General features: G+C 41.3%; 1 protein-coding gene across 33 annotated transcripts in view; it reads right to left on the reverse strand.

Annotated features, from left to right (window-relative positions):
• Positions 1 to 9,009: 9,009 nt before the first annotated feature.
• Positions 9,010 to 19,397, reverse strand: part of sorbs2b (sorbin and SH3 domain containing 2b) — a 344,867-nt gene continuing 334,479 nt past the window's right edge. For 28 of the 33 annotated variants that reach the window (XR_011593121.1, XR_011593098.1, XR_011593119.1 and 25 more), the window contains 3 exons: positions 17,568 to 17,674; positions 13,905 to 14,216; positions 11,130 to 13,633 (listed from right to left, as the gene is read on the reverse strand). Coding sequence is in view for 3 of the 33 variants with exons in the window: in XM_070879270.1 (XP_070735371.1) it covers positions 11,061 to 11,122; positions 17,568 to 17,674 (169 nt within the window). In the remaining 30 variants the exon portion in view is untranslated. The other 5 variants (XM_070879270.1, XM_070879257.1, XM_070879157.1 and 2 more) reach the window with 3 other exon arrangements.

The following is a 19,397-nucleotide window of genomic DNA, read 5'->3' on the forward strand; positions in this document are numbered from 1 at the left end:
TGCCCCATCCTGGCCGCTCTGCTGCGTGTCCTGTGGCTTGGCACAGCTGGCCAGTCGATTGGGGGGGGCGGAGCTAAGGCCCTGCACCAGATATTCTGCTGGCAGCTCTCCGCATGCGCATTGGTGTCGGGTCCGATGTGTGCGCATGCTCAGTAGTGCCGAAACTTGGCACTTGGCCATTTTTAAAGGTAATCGCAGCTGGCTTTGTTTTTGTGCCAGGAGAGCTGTGAACCGAATTAACTGCTGAATACAAGCAGCAGAGTCCTGCCTGCGTTGGTTCCTCAAATTAAGTGCCGCCCACCCCCCCCCCCATTGATTTAAAGGGCAGCATCTCTCATTCTCGCTCTCCCCCATCCCCCCACCAATGCCGCGTTCAGTCGCTCTGCTTCCGCACCACCCCCCCCGTTCATTTGCAGCTGCCCCTAGCCCTGGCCGACTGGATTCCCGGTGCGCGACTTGCCACCCCATCCCAGGCCGAATGGCCTCATGCACAGGCCGGCCCGCTGCCTTCCCGAGTCAACTTTAAAGATTAAGGTAGGATTTACTTGATTTCTATTAGTATTTTAATTGTTTGAGCTTTTCCTTGCAATGTTTGATGCTTGGTTGTTTAGTTTTGGGTCCTCTCCGGTTTCCTTCCCACCCCTATCCCAGGCCAAACGTCTGCCGCTGTACTAATGTGTGCCGATTTCTTAACTGCTCGCAAGGTTTTTCCAGAGTGGGCCACATACACTGACCTAAGTCGATTTGGAGTAAGTTTTAGCTGGCTAAAGTGCATAAATGGCCAAAACTGGCGTACGTGGCTGGGAACGCCACCTTTTGAAAAAAAAAACTCAATTAAAAAAAATCGTACCTAACTGAGTTACTCTGGAGCAAGTTGATTGGGGAAAGTGGTGTTTTTTTTTAAAAATTTACACCAGAAAAACCAACTTACTCCAAAAAAATTGGAAGAAGTCATGGCCAATTTTTCCCTTTCTTAATCATTTTTTTAGTCATTGTTTGTTGGCTTTTAAACGCTTCCCAGTCTTCTGTCCTCCCAATAGTTTTGGCCACATTGTATGCCCCCATTTTTAATTGGATACCGTCCTTTATTTCTTTAGCTAGCCTTGGATAGCTATCTTTTTTCTCACACCATTTCCTCCTCACTGGAATATATTTTTCTTGAGAGTTGCGAAATATCTCTTTAAATGTACACCACTGTTCATCAACCGTCCTACACTTTAATCTATTTTCCCAGTCCACTTTAGCCAACTCTGCCCTCATACCTTTACAGTCTCCTTTATTTAAGCTTAGTATGCTGGTTAGAATACAAAGTAGAAATGGGAAGATTTTGCAGGGATTTCAGTTCAGTGGTCATTAATCACTGATTATATAACTAATTGATTACAACATGAGATTTTAGTAATGGATGAAAAATACATTTATCTTAATTTCCATCAACTTCCTCTATGCTTTTATTTTGATATCTGTACTGTTTCAGCAAATGTTGCTATAGCAACATTTGCTGTGTTAGGAACACTGACATATATGGGCAAAAATGTTACTGTTTACAGGCTGCATAGCAAAGATTTGAGATGGAATGAAAAGGGAAAGTGCAAAGAAGGGGAGAACACTATAATTCTGAAAAATTTATTTAAAAATATCAAGACCTCAATTCAGATTTGCGTTGATTTGCACTAAATATGGACTTGTGTTAAATTGTCAGGAAACCATTGAATTACATACAAAATAGGCATATTTCTTTTGACTGCAATGTTTGTTCAGACCAATCTTGAGCTATGCTATTTGTGCTGCCAGGAACAGAATCAAATCACTCAAGGTGGCAAAGCCATGTCTAATCATGTCGGCAATAACTGTCCATGCAGCAAAGAAAATACGTAGACTGAATTGGAGATGTCTCCTCTGGTGCTACTAAATCACCTAACTCCAACTCCTTCTGGGAAGCCTATCAGCAAACCAGTCAATTGAATACAAACCTGCCTTCAATGTCATTTAAACCCATCATCATCATCATTGGCAGTCCTTCGGAATCGACGAAGACTTGCTTCCACTCTAAAAATGAGTCCTTAGGTGGCTGAACAGCCCAATACGAGAGCCACAGTCCCTGTCACAGGTGGGACAGATAGTCGATGAGGGCAAGGGTGGGTGGGACTGGTTTGCCGCACGCTCTTTCCGCTGTCTGTTCTTGCTTTCTGCATGCTCTCAGCGATGAGACTCGAGGTGCTCAGCACCCTCCCAGATGCACTTCCTCCATTTAGGGCAGTCTTTGGCCAGGGACTCCCAGGTGTTGGTGGGGATGTTGCATTTTTATCAGGGAGGCTTTGAGGGTGTCCTTGTAACGTTTCCTCTGCCCACCTTTGGCTCGCTTGCCGTGAAGGAGTTCCGAGTAAAGCACTTGCTTTGGGAGCCTCGTGTCTGGCATGCGAACAGTGTGGCCTGCCCAGCGCAGTTGATCAAGTGTGGTCAGTGCTTCAATGCTGCGGATGTTGGCCTGGTCGAAGACTCTAACGTTGATGCGTTTGTCCTCCCAGGGGATTTGTAGGATTTTGCGGAGACATTGTTGGTGGTATTTCTCCAACGACTTGAGGTGTCTACTGTACATGCTCCATGTCTCTGAGCCAGACAGGAGGGTGGGTATTATTACAGCCCTGTAGACCATGAGCTTCTCAACAAGAGCAGACATTGACGACGAGATTCAACACCGCCTCCAGTGCAGCCTTCGGCCGCCTGAGGAAAATATTGTTTGAAGTCCAGGCCCTCAAATCCACCAACAAGCTCATGGTCATTTAAACACAACTTTTATGGAAAGCAAGCTATGAATTCCCTATTCAGTTCTTAAAAGAAACAATTTATATGTAATGCTTATGGTACATTTCTGAATTAGAATGCTAAGTGATATTGGGCTATAATTTCCCTAACCTGTTTTTCTGGCGCCCTCATCCGAAGTGCACCGTTTTTGTCCGCCTCCAAGCGCGCCGAAAAAAGACGTTGGTATTCTGGCCGCTCCCCTGCCTCTCAGTTGTGGCGCAGCGTGGCCCAATGGTTGGGGCCAGAGCCATGTCCCGGCGCTGAAAACAGTGCCGGGACCTCTGCATATGCACGCTAGAGTCTGCGCGCATGTGCAGTAGCTCGTGGCAGGCCAAATCTGTGAGTGCGCGCTGCAGGCTGTGTGGGAGGGGCCCGAAGCACGCTGCCTCTAGCCCTGGACGAATGGGCTCCCTCATCGCCGGCCCACTGCGTTCCCCAAGGTTGGACTTCTATTTTTTATTTATTATTTACTGATTGATTTTGGTGCTTTAGGTGCAGGGTTCCTTCTATTTTTTTATTTCTTGATTGCTTATTACTTTGGTCTTGGTGCTTTAGGGGCAGGGTTCCTTCTATTTTATTTGTTAATTAATTGCTTTTTACTTTTTGTGCTTTGCTTGGAGGTGCTTTAAATGTAGTTACTTGCGCTGATTCCTTAACTCTAGGTACGGACAGAAGTGGCAATACACGCTGACATAAGTTAGTTTGGAGCAATTATTTGCTGGCTAAATGCCTAACACAGGGGTGAGTGGCTGGGAACGCCCCCTTTTGAAAAAAAAACTTAATTAAAAAAAACCTAACTAGCTCACTTATACTGGCGCAAATTAAATGGACAGAATTGCAACTAAAAAGATAGTCCAGAAAAATCAAATTGCTCCAAAAAAGGAGCAACTCCTGGGGAAACTTGGGCCCATAATTTGTCGGTAATGGTAACAGTTGAGCCTGGAAAATTGTTATTGTATAAACACTTAACAAGCTCATCTAAAATTCATCTGTCTGTTATTTTAATGAGGCATTAATTAGCACATTTATTTTAAACCGGCTATCACCTCTATTAAAATAGCAGAGCAAGAAATTTGATACGGGTGTGTTGACAATTCGTATGCTAATATCATCATAGAAACATAGAAAATAGGTGCAGGAGTAGGCCATTCGGCCCTTCGAGCCTGCACCACCATTCAATAAGATCATGGCTGATCATTCCCCCAGCACCCCTTTCCTGCTTTCTCTCCATACCCCTTGATCCCTTTAGCCGTAAGGGCCATATCTATCTCCCTCTTGAATATATCCAATGAACTGGCATCAACAACTCTCTGCGGTAGGGAATTCCACAGGTTAACAACTCTCTGGGTGAAGAGGTTTCTCCTCACCTTGGTTCTAAATGGCTTACCCCTTATCCTTAGACTGTGACCCCTGGTTCTGGACTTCCCCAACATCGGGAACATTCTTCCTGCATCTAACCTGTCAGAATTTTATTTGTTTCAATGAGATCCCCTCTCATTCTTCTAAATTCCAGTGAATATAAGCCTAGTCAATCCAGTCTTTCTTCATATGGGAATCAGTCTGGTGAACCTTCGCTGCATTCCCTCAATAGCAAGTGTAAAAGAAGATAGCCATCTGTGGCTAACTAAAGAAATAAACGACGGTATCCAACTAAAAACAAGGGCATACAAAGTGGCCAAAACTGTAATTTCTAGCTTTTGGTTTTATAACCAATTTCCTTTGTGTGCATATTCAGGTAAATTCACCAATCTCATGCTCTGAGCAAGGAGCAAGTCAAAAGGAACACAGGTGAGATAATTGGTGTTGTAGCCTGGTTTCTGACCGACACTCCCACACTCCCTTCGAGCTCTCCACTGGGAGCGTGGAATTTACCCAATGATGTATAGTCTGCCTTGAAGAAGCAAGTAAGTTGATGTGAGTTACAGCAAGTTAGGCTTCTCAATATAGATTGAATTATAAAGTGCACTTAATGTTTAGTAAACCTTTTACAAAAACAGGCCAGTCAAGTTTGCTGATTTGGACAAGAAAGCTAACTAGGATAACGCCAAGAAATATCACTAAGCCGTGTACATAATTATCAGTATATTTAATTGAGATGATCATTCAGTTGTCGTTCGTTGATTTTTCTATATCCCAGGTTCTAGAAAGAGAAGTGGTATATCGTCAGCTACAAGCATCCTTTGTATTTTAAGCCTTGTGGTTGTTTGACAGCTTGATGCAAAAGTTAGAGATACCCATTTAATTTCATTTGCTCCCAACAGAAAATATATTTCAGACAATCTTATTTCAGTTCTTCTTAGACCATCAGGAGAAAGGCAGGAAGCTCCATAGGGGAATAGGTAAACTACTTCACAAAAAACTTTTATTAAGGGTCACTATCTGAGGTTTTGCATTACTAAGATCACTAGCAAAGGGTTGCATTATTATTTTTTGTATTCGAGGAAGAAAAAATATGTTTAGTAATCTGCTGTATTGTCGATTGCTATTGTTTATGGGCTATTTTCAATAAAGCTAGTTCTATAGTTTATAGCCTAAGCCACTATTTGATAAGAGCATTTCATCTACCATTATCTAAAGTCTAGGAGATCACAATGAGCTCATAATATATCCAATAAGTTAAATATAGTATTGAAGGATGTCCATTTGATTCTTGCCAGATATTTGATGTACAAAAGAACATTCAACTCATAGGGAGCAAAGGCCTTCTTATGGAAGTGGTCTGAGATGCTAAGCATGAGTAATACCCAACAATGAACTTTATCTGCACACCCAAGTTATTTCTGTTTTACTCCATTTTAAATTACATTAGATTCTGCTTCATAGTGATTGGGGCCAGTGGACAGCGGTGACCGATGCCATTGCAGGTGAGGTACCACAGAAAGTCAGTTAGGCGGAGGTAGTAAGACTGCATCAACTGAAGTAACCATTTCATGATGCAGAACAAAATCAGGGGTACTCTGGCCCATTTGTAGCATTTGGATGGTTGATGTCAGGAATTGACATGCAATAGTTGCAGGGTTAATGTATTCTGCTCCACTTCAAGATGTGGCTGCCTCGGAGCTTGAATTGACCTTTTTCTCTGGGTTCAACAGCTCCCCAAGCTTGTAAGATGCTTTGTAATCACACTAAACTCGACTCAATGTTTCAATAAAGAAACTGGTCATTCCGCCATCATTTTTCTCCAGGAGGCACCTAATCTAATCTCACTTTCCTGCTTTTTCCATTTAACGTTCCAAATATAACAAAAATTAGATCCCTTGACCACTCTTTTCACAGAAATCTCCTACAACAGGAAAATTGGGAATGGAAAAACAAACAGCTAGGGAAAATGTGGATGGCTTAAATCTGCCAGTTACATTGAAGCTTAATTTGATTTACTGGACTTGAACTTCAACTTTTACTTTTCCCCCTACTTGCCTAGAGAGAAAATAAAAGTTTTGTCAACAGGCTCTACACTTAAATTCTGCAGCTGTTGCACTTTAATTGCTTCATGCAGCCAAGAAAATAACGATTGGGCTAGGCAGCTTAAGGAACTTAGGTCTTACAATCCAAACGTAGCAACTTCATCTCAATCCTTTAAAGTATATTGTGCAGCCGTGCTGCCTTCTGTAATATGATCCGGACCTTGCACTTCGCGTTAGACAATCTGCAATTTGTTATACAGATTATATTGCATAATGAACTTGGTAGTGCTCCAGAGCCAAAACCAACCAGAATTCTTAAGGTTTCAGCTATACTCCCAATTTTTGTATTGCACTGGAGTACATGGAACAGATTTTGCTTCAGTCCGCATCTCACCCTGTTATAGTTAAAGAAAGAAGACTTCTTTCGCGACCACCAGATGTCTCAAAGCCCTTTACAGAAAATGAAGTACTTTCGAAGAATAGTCATTGTTGTAATGTGGGAAACGCGGCAGCCAATTTGCACACAGCAAGCTCCCACAAACAGCAATGTGAAAATGACTGGATAATCTGTTTTTGTTATGGTGATTGAGGGATAAATATAAGCCAAGGCACCAGGGGTAACTCCCCTGCTCTTCTTAGAAATAGTGCCATGGGACTTTTTGCATCAGCTTAACATCTCATCCAAAAGACCGCACCTCCGACAGCGCAGCGCGCCTTCAGCACTGCACTGGAGTGTCAGTCTAGATTTTTGTGCTCAAGTCCCACAACTTGAACCCACAACCTTCTGACTCAGAGGCAACTGTGCTACCCACTGAGCCACAGCTGACACAGCCACAATTGGACTCGTTAGTGCACACTTAGGTTTGAAAACAATTTGCCCACAAAGCTGCTGGAAGTGCGAGCTGATAAAGGCGCGGTGCGGGCAATAGGGCATCTGGGTCCTTGATGAACGGGACAAACAGTGTATCTCCTTAATCAATGAGATTTAAGGACTGAGAAAGAGGGTGAATCAGAGTGGGTGAATGCGACGTAAAATTAGCTACAGCAGGAGAAATAAAGCGAGGGAAAGAAAGATTGGATTATGAGGAGGAGAAAAAAGACAAAGGAAAAGTAAGAAAAAATTGTAAATTTTTAAAATTCTCCTAATTCACATCCTGAAGGAATGAGACTTCACATTTACTATTGTTCATTTTCTGGGCAAGAGATTGGCAGTCATTAACTATCATATCGTTAAAATGGCACTTACTCTGTTAAGTACTAGACTTAACTTCCTGTGGCGAGTTTAATGGGTGATTAATGTGCAAATGCAGCAACTTCATGAAAATTACAGGAAGGTTAAGGGAGAGATGCTGCTTTCACGAAGCTAATGGCAGAGTGGCGCAAATCAGCAATCAACTTGTGGCAATTCACAATTCATGGGGTATGTCTTGCTCGCTACAGGTTGCTGGCCTATTTGTGCATTAATAATGGTATACATCGCTCAGATACCATTAATTATTCAGCAAAATCTGGCCTCATGTGTTGAACATGCTGCAGCACGTGACCAGGACTGCTAGGAGCAGCACCCAGCAAGTTAGTTCCTCTCCTCACAGTACGGAGAAATCCTGACACCTAGAATCTGCAACTAGTTTCAGAATCTCAAAACAAAACCAAACTCAGCATTCAAACAATCTGTTCTCACTATGTGCAGTACAACTACTACCTGTATTAATTACAAGATAGGTTTTCTTTTTACTCAATACACCATGAAGATATGCTTACAGCTGCATTTGGAGAATCTCAACCATTTTTTAAATTTTACCATCAAAGATGAATAGGTAATGTTACAAAAAGACTACAGATCTTTAAACCATAGCATGAAACAATTGTTTTAGGTGTATTTCCTTCAGTATAAAAAATAAATAGATTACACATGTTGCTGTAAAGTAAGTTTAAGTAATTTCTAATCCTATGCTTGAAAGTTGATATACAAGAATGAGTTAGGTGGAAATTGTTTCAAATTCATATTAACCACCTGCTCTTGACATTTCTTGAAAATTACCTGAAAGATTATTTTATATTGATGTAAATAATTGTGCTCTAATATTGAATTCTAATCAGTATGATTCCTTGCTCTTGGTTGTTTTAATAAACAATATTCAAAATGATTGACCTTTCCTTTCATTAAAAGGTCGCTCCAGCCAACAGGCCACGTATAAGTTGCGACATCAAGGAGTCTGGAGTTTATTTAATCTCCCGTGAAGATGTGAATAACCAAAGTTATTTGAAAAAACTATAAATCTTCCGGTAACCCAAAGATAACCAAGCAAAAACTTCACAATATCATCTTTGTGGCGTGAGCTGTGGCTCCGTTGGCAGCACACTCGCCTTGGAGTCAGACGGTCGTGGGTTCAAGACCCACTCCAGAGACTTGAGCACAAATATCTAGGCTGACATTTCCGGGGAGTGCTGCACTGTCAGAAGTGCTGTCTTTCAGATGAGACTTTAAACTGAGGTCTTGCCTTCTCTCTCTAGTGGATTTAAAATATCCCATGGCACTATTTCGAAGAGCAGGGAGTTCTCCCTGGTATCCTAGCCAATATTTATCCCTTAATGAACATCACTAAAAACAGATTCTTGTAGAGAATTAAACACTCCATGTTATTTTATGCCTCAAACATTTTCATTTCTCCTGTGGGAGCAAGCAAATCCACCAATCTAGTTAAAATGTTGTGCCTTGAAATCTTACCACTCTTTGTGCAATGTATCAATATCCTGTTTAAGGTAAATTCAAACCAAACAAAAAACAGGGGGAGGGAAATTCAATTCAGGCAAAATTTATTAGGGATTGGAATTCACAAAAAACACAAAAAGGTAACTTGTTTTCTCTGTAAGAATCGTACTGCATCAAAATGAATCATCTGATGTTCAGTTACGAAATAAATCTTTTAAAATCAATTACAGAGAATATAAAGAGTTTTCATTTTACAGGCAACAAATATGGTCATTTTTCATCATAAAACAACAGTAAAGATGTTGATTTCACAGCAGCGCTGCATGCAATTGACCAGGTTCAAAATTTGAAGCTTCAGAATTGCCCAGCTTTTAGGCCCTGAATTTTGGTGTAATAAAGATATACTGTAAAAGAGTATTGTTGCATCTATCCAGACCTTTTTTTTTTCTCATTTCCTGTTAATAACTATAAAGATATATGTACAGTTAAGTTTTTGCTGGTAACACTATATTTGTTGAAATTCAATTTGCAAAATTCTGCAATAAAATACTATCGTACACACTCGCACCATCTAAATGTGCTTGCAACCGGCGTGGGAGAGGCGGTTAGTAAAAAGGGGGAGGGGAAATGACAGAGACTTAGAAAAGTTTCTGAAAAGTAGTGACTTTTGTTTTAAAAACTCAACAACTAAAACATCTGTACAAAATAAAGCAGACGTACATATATACAAAATGCTATGGACTACATACACTGTAGTAAACTCAAGCATTTATGAAAGAAATTAAAGACAATCACACATGCTTGTTTTGAACTAAGGTGCTGCAGGGCTAACAATTCCTTCTCCCTCCCGTGTGTGTTCATATCCAACCATGGCAGTTATGGTTTATTGTTTTATTACAGGGAACACGTTGCTCAAATTCTTTTATTTAAAAAAACACGTTCATTTTGGACAAATGTTGAGTAGCTTAGAATATGTGACCTAAATGTGTTGTCCAGAAATGATATATATATTAGAAGGAAGCTACTCAATTATTCAAACATATAAACAAATTGTACATGGGAAATTAATTCAGGAACTTTGAAAGTATAAGAATGCAAGGCGGAGACATTTCCAGATCAATGAATGAGTTATGTTGAACACAACTGCGAGTAACACTACTGATTTCAAATAAATGAATTTAAAGATGTACCCAATCTCTCTTTTTGAAAACCTCTTGAGCATGGCTGGACCATACAGTGACAAAACACCTTGCCTCACACCTCAGTAGTTGCGAGCCTGAATCCATTTCCAAACTGCAGTCATATAACAGTTACACGTCTCCACTCTTCAGTGACTGCTGAGTCCAAGAAGTCACCTGAAGTGTTAAATATGAAAATTTGGGCTTGCGAGCCTGAATATGGCTTGCCTCAAAGAATGGTCATGTGGCCCGATCAACTCAATATTCTATTCCAAAACCTTATTTTTACTATATATTCTAAACCACCATTTTTTTTTTAAAGCAGGTGGAAGTGAGAAACACACAATCATAGATTTCCAAACAACCTGTACAAAATGTGACACTACTATTTCCATATCTCACATCGTTCAGCAGCAAAACAAACCAAATGAATTAACTGGAGGAAAAACAGAGTAAACTACACGACTTCACCTCTAGTTTGAAAAGTGACAAATTATCATAGCTGAATAAGTTACTGGTCTAATACTTGCTGAACGCAGTGTGTGTTTATTCTACTCTGTGGCAAAATCATCAATAATAAATGTTAGTGGGCAGACCACTGTGAGCTCCTGTACCAAGAAGAATAAATAGGCATTCGCTATGTTTGCATACATGGGGGAAAAAAAGGTTGATCAAATAAGTGCACCATAATATTAAAAAACAATTATTCTTGAGACATCCTGAAGGGAACACAGAACGGCCGCCAGACAGCATGATCAGTACTTTAAAAAAAAATGTCCTTATTACTTGGCAGGAGATGGTGCCAAATGATGTAATGCTTCTGAAGTTAGCTGTAGTCAATCATACAACTGTCACAAAGGTTGTCTTTGAGTATCTACAGACTGAAACTTCTTTTAATGAGAGCTGCAGAGGTTATTGTGCTAAACTCAAAGCAATGTGGATACAAATATGTATAAAATTTTATAGTCGCTTCACATAGTTTCCTGGAAAGGTACCAAAGAACTTGGATCGCCGAGATGTTCCTGCGATTAAAAAGAAAAAGCAAACTTCATTATATTCCGGCCTCTTGGTCTGTATTGCTTCATCTCCCTAGTGTGTCAGTTTATTGATCACTTTTAATTATCAAACATTTGGTTAAAAATAAACTCCTAATAAGCAATGTCCTGATTATATTTTCCTGAGGATACCACTGTGTTCACTAATTACATTTTGAATCAAAATCAGATTAAACTTGCGAATGTGGAAGGGGTGATAATCCACCTGTCAGTAATATTAGTATTACATGGATGATGTTTGTCTCGTCTTAGAAGACAGATTTCTTTCTAGCGATATTCTTTTGTATTGTACAGCACAAGTTTAACAGCACAGTAAAATGTTAATACTTGTAGAATATAAATACCTGTAAAGGTAATTTGGGGCGGGGGTGGAGAAGCATTAACTTTAACCAGTCATTACTGACTTTCTTTACGTTGTCCTCAAAGCAGGACTTACATTTAACACTGAGCAGTGCAATGAGAATTGAATTTTGTGATCGTATATGATCATAATCATGAAAACAGTTCTCCTTGCTGTACTAATGCACAGGGAAGCATCAATAAAGAGTACTGAGACCAATGCTTTAAGTAGTAAGATTCCACTTTGCATCACATTACAGGAGCACATTATTCTGCAGGCATATTCATTGAATGGACACGTGCACAATATTTTCATGGAAGGTCATCCTACACATGATTAATGGAACGAACCTCAAAGATAAAAGTCTGACAAATCAGTTTCAATGGCTGGGCCGGGGGGGGGGGGGAGGGAATTTTAATTCCCCCGCTTGGCAAAAACCCCGGGCCTCCCCTGCTCCCCTAACTGGGATTCCTCCATAGACTTACCTGGTGCCGCAAACCGGTGGCCTCTGGGCCGCACGATGCTAATGGCTGGGCAGTTGCTTCCTGCTGTGGTCGGGAAGTCAAGGAGTGGCAATGCTAATTCGACCTGGTCTTTGGAATGGGTCGTGCCTCCCTGCCCTCACTCCCGGGCGGGCAAGCAGCTTCACTTTGCTGCATTTCCACCCGGGAGTCCAAATCCAGCCCAGTATTTCAAGGCAGTTAGAGGTACACCCACCAGGGCGGACAGCCACCACGTACAAAACACTGACATGGAGGAAAGACAACAATGGAGACGCAAGTAAGAATAAACATTTTTACTGCGACAACTAGCTTATAGGTAAATAGGATATTGTTACTCTGTAGAAAAGGAAGACGTGATTGGAGATATCCCCATTTGTTTGAGGTAGTTTGTTCAATGGAATATGTGCACAACAGTTAAATATATCTCAGTGCAAAGTCAGCTTTTATGCTCTATTTCTGTGCAAAACCATAATATAAGTAAAAGTACTATTCAGAAACAGTACCACCACCATTTTACTGTGCAGAATACGTGTATTTGAGGAAAATGCTAACATATGGCATTTCATTTATATGTTTCAGAAGTAGCAGAACTGGATCCTGGCTTTTCAGAAGAAGCATGTGTCATAGTGTCCTCTGTAAGATAGCAGCTTGGAGGCAGTGTCTCTTTAGGCATCTTTGAAGTGGATCCGCACCCAAGGTAGTCTGGGAAATGGCCTTCAGATATTGCTATAGTACGCTGTAGAGCTACATTATGTAACACGGTGGAAGAGGGTTGCTGGTTGTGTACAAGTGTGGTGAGCACTTTGATTAGAGAGCTCATCTGTTCGGCCAACTGAACCCAGCCCACTTGTATAACATTATGAAGGTGAACCATGTCTGTGTGCATCTGCTTGTTGCCCGATTGCACACTGGAATGGACATTGTCCATGGTCTTCCTGAGCAGGTGCATACCTTCATCCACAAGCATGCCAAATGTTGTGGAGAGTGCAAGGAGGCCGGCATCTGTGTCTTCTTGTTGGCAGGTCTTCTCATTTGTCGTGTCAGTCTGCACGCCAGCAGGAACATTGTCCATAATCTGTTCCAGGAACCCAGCAGCTGGGGCAAGGAAGTTGGCAATTTCCACTTGCAGCTCACATGCCGTCTTGTCTTCTGGTCTACTGTCAATAACCTGCTCCGGCAGACATAAATCCTTCCTCACAGAACTCAGCAATGGTGAGTGACACACCTCAAGACTTCCAGATACTAAAGAAGATACACCGTTACTGTGGCATTCTGAAGGAACTGAAGAAAGACAAATGTCTGAATTAAGATTCTGGGATACTAAGGGAAATGAAGCAGAAGACTGAAATGCTGAGACAGATTTACAGTGGATATGTTCCTCTTCTGGCTGACTTGTTGCCTCATCTTCCAGTTCAGCACCTCTCAAACATTTTGGGTACGTCCAGGACATTCCTTCGGAGGACATGGTTACAGGTGATTGGCTTTCATGCCGCTCGACAAGAGACTTTGGACTCCCCTCCATATATGCCCCAGCTGCAGATGATGACAACTCTTTGCTAGTGGAGTTCTGGGCATGTGGTGCCTCTTCCATGACCTTTCCAAAGGATGGATTTGAGATGGAAGATGACGTACTATCTGGGGAGACAAAATTGGGACAAGATACAAAACCTTAGTTATTTGAACATGTGCAGTGGAACTGCAGACAGACAGGTGCAGATGCCATTTGGAAGAAACTTACAAAAGCAGGTGAAGTGCAACTATGGACCACTGTACACAGGACCACTTACATGCATATTGGGGTTGTTAAAACATTCTTGGCATTCTGCAAATGTTAAATTTATGTTTGTCCATTATTTTTACTTTATTGGGAGATTGCATGGAAGGAGAGACTATAAGGTAAACTTACCGGGTATATGGGACTCCGGGATAGATGATGTTTGATTTCAGGTACAACTGAAGTTTTATTGCAGTCCGTTCCTCCTGTCAACTTGGACTTGTCCTTGGTAGTATATTCCAATGTCACATTCTTTTGATCTCTGAATGCTGATCTCAATTTTTTCCCCCCAGAAGTCATTTCAGCTTGTTGATTCTTTTCCAACAATTTTGTGTGGTAGAGCAAAGCTTGGACGCTATGTCCCCTTTTTTTGTGCCATTACTGTCCATACGCTTGTCCTTCCTTCATCTGTTGGTAGCAATGTGGTTGTTCCTAGGAAAGCGTCTTGATATTTGGCAAAATGTTTGACAACAATAAAAAAAAGTCTCAAACTTGGACAAATGTGGCTGTTGTCATCTCCTTCTGAACTCCATTTTGCACATTTATTAGTAGTGTTTAATTTTGCAATAATTTGCATTATGTTACAAAACATAAAGGGGCTCATTGGGACAGCAGATCTGAATGATAGGAACTAGTTCTGTTTGGGTGTCTTAACCTATACCCAGTGTCAATTCAAGGCAGAAATAGCTCAATCTATGCTCAAGATAACTGATGCATTACAGTTAGGACAATCTCTCAGAGGGCTTTACATGTCCACAGGTCAGTTTATCACCCCCCATCAAGAGCAAGTCATAGTTTATATTCAATTCATTTTTTCCTGGCTGGTACAGTGTGTTAAATTGCACTTTCCCCTCTGTATTAGAATCCAAATCTGATAGATTATATGAAAATCTCCTCTATAATGAGATGAGGCTCACTAGCAAACTTTTTTTTTGGCAGTTTCAATCCAAATTCCAGTGCACACAAGTCTATAGGATAAAGCGATCTCGAACTTATCAACTGCTGCAAACTTAACAAACTTTGTCACAGATGAAAGAGCAAATAAGGAACCAAGAAGGGCACAATGATCTTTGCTTACTCTGTGGGCACGTGGCCAGTGACAAAACATTAAGGGCAGAATTAAAATTAGTTCTGGAACACCAAATCCCACCACAGGCCACTAGGAATTAATCCATAATATGCTGCGAGTAGTGAAATTAGCGTATCCACAGAATACTGCAAATTAAAACATGCCCGAGTTGTACTGTCAGAACAAGACACTGCTTGGAACTGTCACTAGACGTCTCCATTTCCAAATACTGGTGCTATAGAGCACCCACCAGTCATGGGCAGAATGTGTGTTTTCTTTACACACTGCCTGATGGCTCTCTTTCTATGTTTACCAAGCAGACAGAAGATCAGATAAATGCTGACTGCACATCTGCCTCCACTTAAGGACTCTGCTCCCAGCACCTCTGCAAAAGTGATTGCAGTCTGGAGTCCTGTCCTCTGCATAACAAGCACCAAAGCCATGTATGATGGATATTTAACATTTATCTATTACAACGGAAGCATACTCACCCCATGGGGAGGGGGGGATATTTGCAACCAAGAGACCTGGGGTTTCCCATTAGCAGCCCCAGCAAAATGTCTGCAGGAGCAAGAACAGCTCACTTGATGGGCATTAAGATCTACCCACCGCTGACAGCTCTGATTACAGTGTACATTTTGTAATTTAGGCACCGGGAAGAAAATTTCCTTTTGGGCATACGTGGGTTGAACATTTAGAAAACTAGTGGTTAAATCAGTTACTGCTGCCCACATATGCACCATAATTTAAAGAAAAAATGAAATTAAATGAATTTAAAAAGAAATTATTTGAAAGCATTAGCTGCTGCAAATAATGGATTAGATTTCTATAAGGAAACTTTCTTATCACTATAGTAGCTTACAGCAGAATAGGGATGAGCTGTGTGTGACACCTTGAAGTTAAAATGTGTGTAGGCTGCACCTATGCAGGTTTGTGTGGAAAAGATTGGATGGTTTGTATTTGCATGAATCCTTTATCAAAATAGCAGGGTACATGCGCAAGGTATCATTCGTTATCTGTACATTCATGTTGCTATATTGAAGTTCACTAGAAAGTTTCACAAACTTCTGCTGTTAGTAATTGGAAGGGAGTAACTCTCAGGCAGAAGCTCATTTTGACTTTCTTATACTTGTCCAATGTCAAGTGACAACGCTCACTCTTTTGGAAAGGTAATCTATTGCAATTTCACTATAAAAAGTAAATGCTGCCTCTGTAAGGTAAAACCAACGATCCGCGCTGAAAAGGAGCATGGGGTTGGAGAAGTACTACTACAGTGCTGTAGCCTCATCTCTGACCCATGCTGCCATTGAGCTTGGGTCCTGCTAGGAGTGCAGGATTCATGAATTTACAGTTATATTCTTTAAATGAGTTTAAATGAGTTCGTCAAGATTTTCTCTTCTAATCCTAAATCTACTAATATTTGTTTGATGTTGATAACTCTGAATTTGCCCGATTAATCCGATCTAGTGTTTCTCTGCTTATCCTTTATGCCTCCCATACCTCGGGAGCCTCTTATCAATGAAGGCAGACATTGATGCGGAGATTCAACACCGCCTCCAGTGCGCTGGTGCAGCCTTTGGCTGCCTGAGGAAAAGAGTGTTCGAAGACCAGGCCCTCAAATCTACCACCAAGCTCATGGTCTACAGGAATACCCGCCCTCCTGTATGGGTCAGAGGCATGGATGATGTACAGAAGACACCTCAAGTCGCGAGAGATATATCACCAACGATGTCTCCGCAAGATTCTGCAAGTCCCCTGGGAGAACAGGAGCACCATCATCAGTGTCCTCGTCCAGGCTAACATCCCCAGCATTGAAGCACTGACCACACTCGATCAGCTTTGCTGGGCAGGCCGCATAGATCGCATGCCAGACACGAGACTCCCTAAGCAATTGCTCTATGCGGAGCTCCTTCATGGCAAATGAGCCAAAGGTGGGCAGCGGAAACATTACATGGACACCCTCAAAGCCTCCCTGGTTACGTGCGCATCACCACTGACACCTGGGAGTGCCTGGTCGAAGACCGCCCTAGGTGGAGAAAGTGCATCTGGGAGGGTGTTGAGCTCTTCGAATCTCAACGCCGCGAGCGTGAAGAGGTCAGGTGCAGGCAGCGGAAGGAGTGTGTGGTAAGTCAGTCCAACCCCTCCTTCCCCCGACAAATGTCTGTCCCACCTGTGACAGGGTCTGTAGCTCCCATATTGGACTGTTCAGCCACCAAAGAACTCACTTTAGGAGTGGAAGCAAGTCTTCCTCAATTCCGAGGGACTGCCGATGATGATGATGATTATTATGCTGACAAAACGCACAATAAAAGAACATAATAAATTGGAGCATGTGTAGGCCACCTGGCCCCTCTAGCCTGCTCCACCATTTAATAAGACCATGGATGATCTGATCATGGACTCAGCTCCACTTCCCTGCCCGCTCAAAAATCTGTCTATCTCCGTCATGAGTCACTTTGTCTCCATTGGGTAAATAAGGTGTCCTGGAACATTTGCCCAAGGTAGCCATTTCTGTCAGGATTCCCTCATGTCCTGACAACCATACAGGAAGTTAATCTTCTTAGTAGTTCAAGGAAGTTATCCTGCATATTCTTCACCCCAATTAACCGTGTTTGTTTCTTTTCATGGGTTTCAGATTCAGAAATGAACATTAATCTGTTAGCTCATCCCTACCCTGATATATATATATATATCTATTATAGAGAGAGACTATATAATGCACATACCAACAAACCAGCCATCATCACACTTCTCCATTACATCAACAATATCGCCTTCCTTGAGCTCCAGCTCATCTTCATTTCTAGGGTTGTAGCTGTACATAGCTTGGTATCTGTGAGAAAATGCAATACAAAATTTAGCTAACTCATATCTGTTACGGTATCTAAAATTTAATGCAGACAATTTATGGAATCAACATTTAGTACTCATTGAACCAAATTGTATTATTAATTTTGAAAGATATAAGTACAGATAGAAAAGGCCATCAAAAAGGCTCTAGTTTTTACTCATTGGGACAGCAAATAGAAAAGCAAGGAAGTGATATTGAATTTCTTCAAGACATTGATTAAGCCACGATTGCAGTACTGTGGGCATCCCATTATGGAAAGGATAATGCAGATATAGAAAGGGTACAGCAAAGATTCACTAGAATTATCTTATGGAGAAAGACTGAAAAAAAAAAGTGGTCCTATTCACGGTTTTCAAAATTATGAGTAGTTTTGAGGGGATATATAGTAAACAATTGTGCACACTAGTTGGCAAATTAACAACAAGGAAGGGAACATAAGATTTAGGATTATCACTAGAGGAAATTTCAGACAAAAGGTTATTAGAACATGAAAAGGCCATTTGGCAGAGACTATAACATTATTGAAAAGAGAAATGGATACCTATTTGCAAATGGAGATTATAAAAAGATACAGGGAAAGGACATGGAAATAGATTTAGATAGTTCCGGTTTAAAAATCCACATCTGACGATTCGATTATCCCAGTGTATGAGGCAATGGACGGTTCATGTCCACTCTGGGCCACAGACTGCGTTGAAGCCCCTAGTGACATTAATGGAATTCTGACAATAAATTTGAATGCTCTAATTTTTGATAGAAGGCAAAAGTGCATTTCTTTTCTCCCCTGTGTAATAGAAAACAGACCTTTAAGAATACAAATGACCTCTCCATGGTTTGGCAGCATGTCTGTTATTAACTTAAAAAAAAATGTTTGCGGGTTATATCTGTTCGGTTATGGAAGTTTCTCTATGATTAAAGGCAGAGAAGTTCAGACTTGGTGCAATGAAAAGTCCAGCTTAAACACTATCTCCAGCATAGTGAGGGGGGTGGGGAAGATAGGAAAATGAGTTGCTGGTACAGAAAACCAAATCACAACAAAAAGCAATTATTCTCCACAAGGCCAGACTTCCCATGCTGCAGACCTGCTCCCTCTGTCTGATGTTACTCCTGTGCATCTGCTAAATGCACTGCTTCTTGAAGCAGAATTACCAAATTTGCAGGTTCTTCAGTCTTCACAGTACATGCATCCTCCACACAGCTTGAGAGTAAAGCTGAACTTGACTGGTTTTCCTCCAAACCATGAGCTTAGCACAGTGAAAACATCATCATGACATTATCACACGAATTACTTCTGTCCTGAAGATAAAATGAAACTAACTATGAATCACTAATCCTAAAAACCTACAAATTTGAAGGCCTGAATCGAGAGTTGAGTAAGGTTCTGGTGTGTGGAGGATGCACATCATTAGAAGAATCTCCTTCATTTAAACCACCAGACATACCAGAGGAATATATCAGAGTAGTTCATAAGAACGTAAGAAATAGGTGCAGGAGTCGGCCATTTGGCCCCTCAAGCATTCAATAAGGTCATGGTTGATCTGATATAGGCCTCAACTCCACTTTCCTGCCCGCTCCCCATAACCCTCAACTCCCTTATCGTTCAAAAATCTAGCTATCTCCACCTTAAATATATTCAATGACTCAGACTCCACAGCTCTCTAGGGTAAAGAATTCTAAAGATTCATGACCCTCAGAGAAGAAATTC

This window comes from Pristiophorus japonicus, chromosome 1, assembly GCF_044704955.1.
Source record: "Pristiophorus japonicus isolate sPriJap1 chromosome 1, sPriJap1.hap1, whole genome shotgun sequence".
NCBI classification, from domain to species: domain Eukaryota; kingdom Metazoa; phylum Chordata; class Chondrichthyes; family Pristiophoridae; genus Pristiophorus; species Pristiophorus japonicus.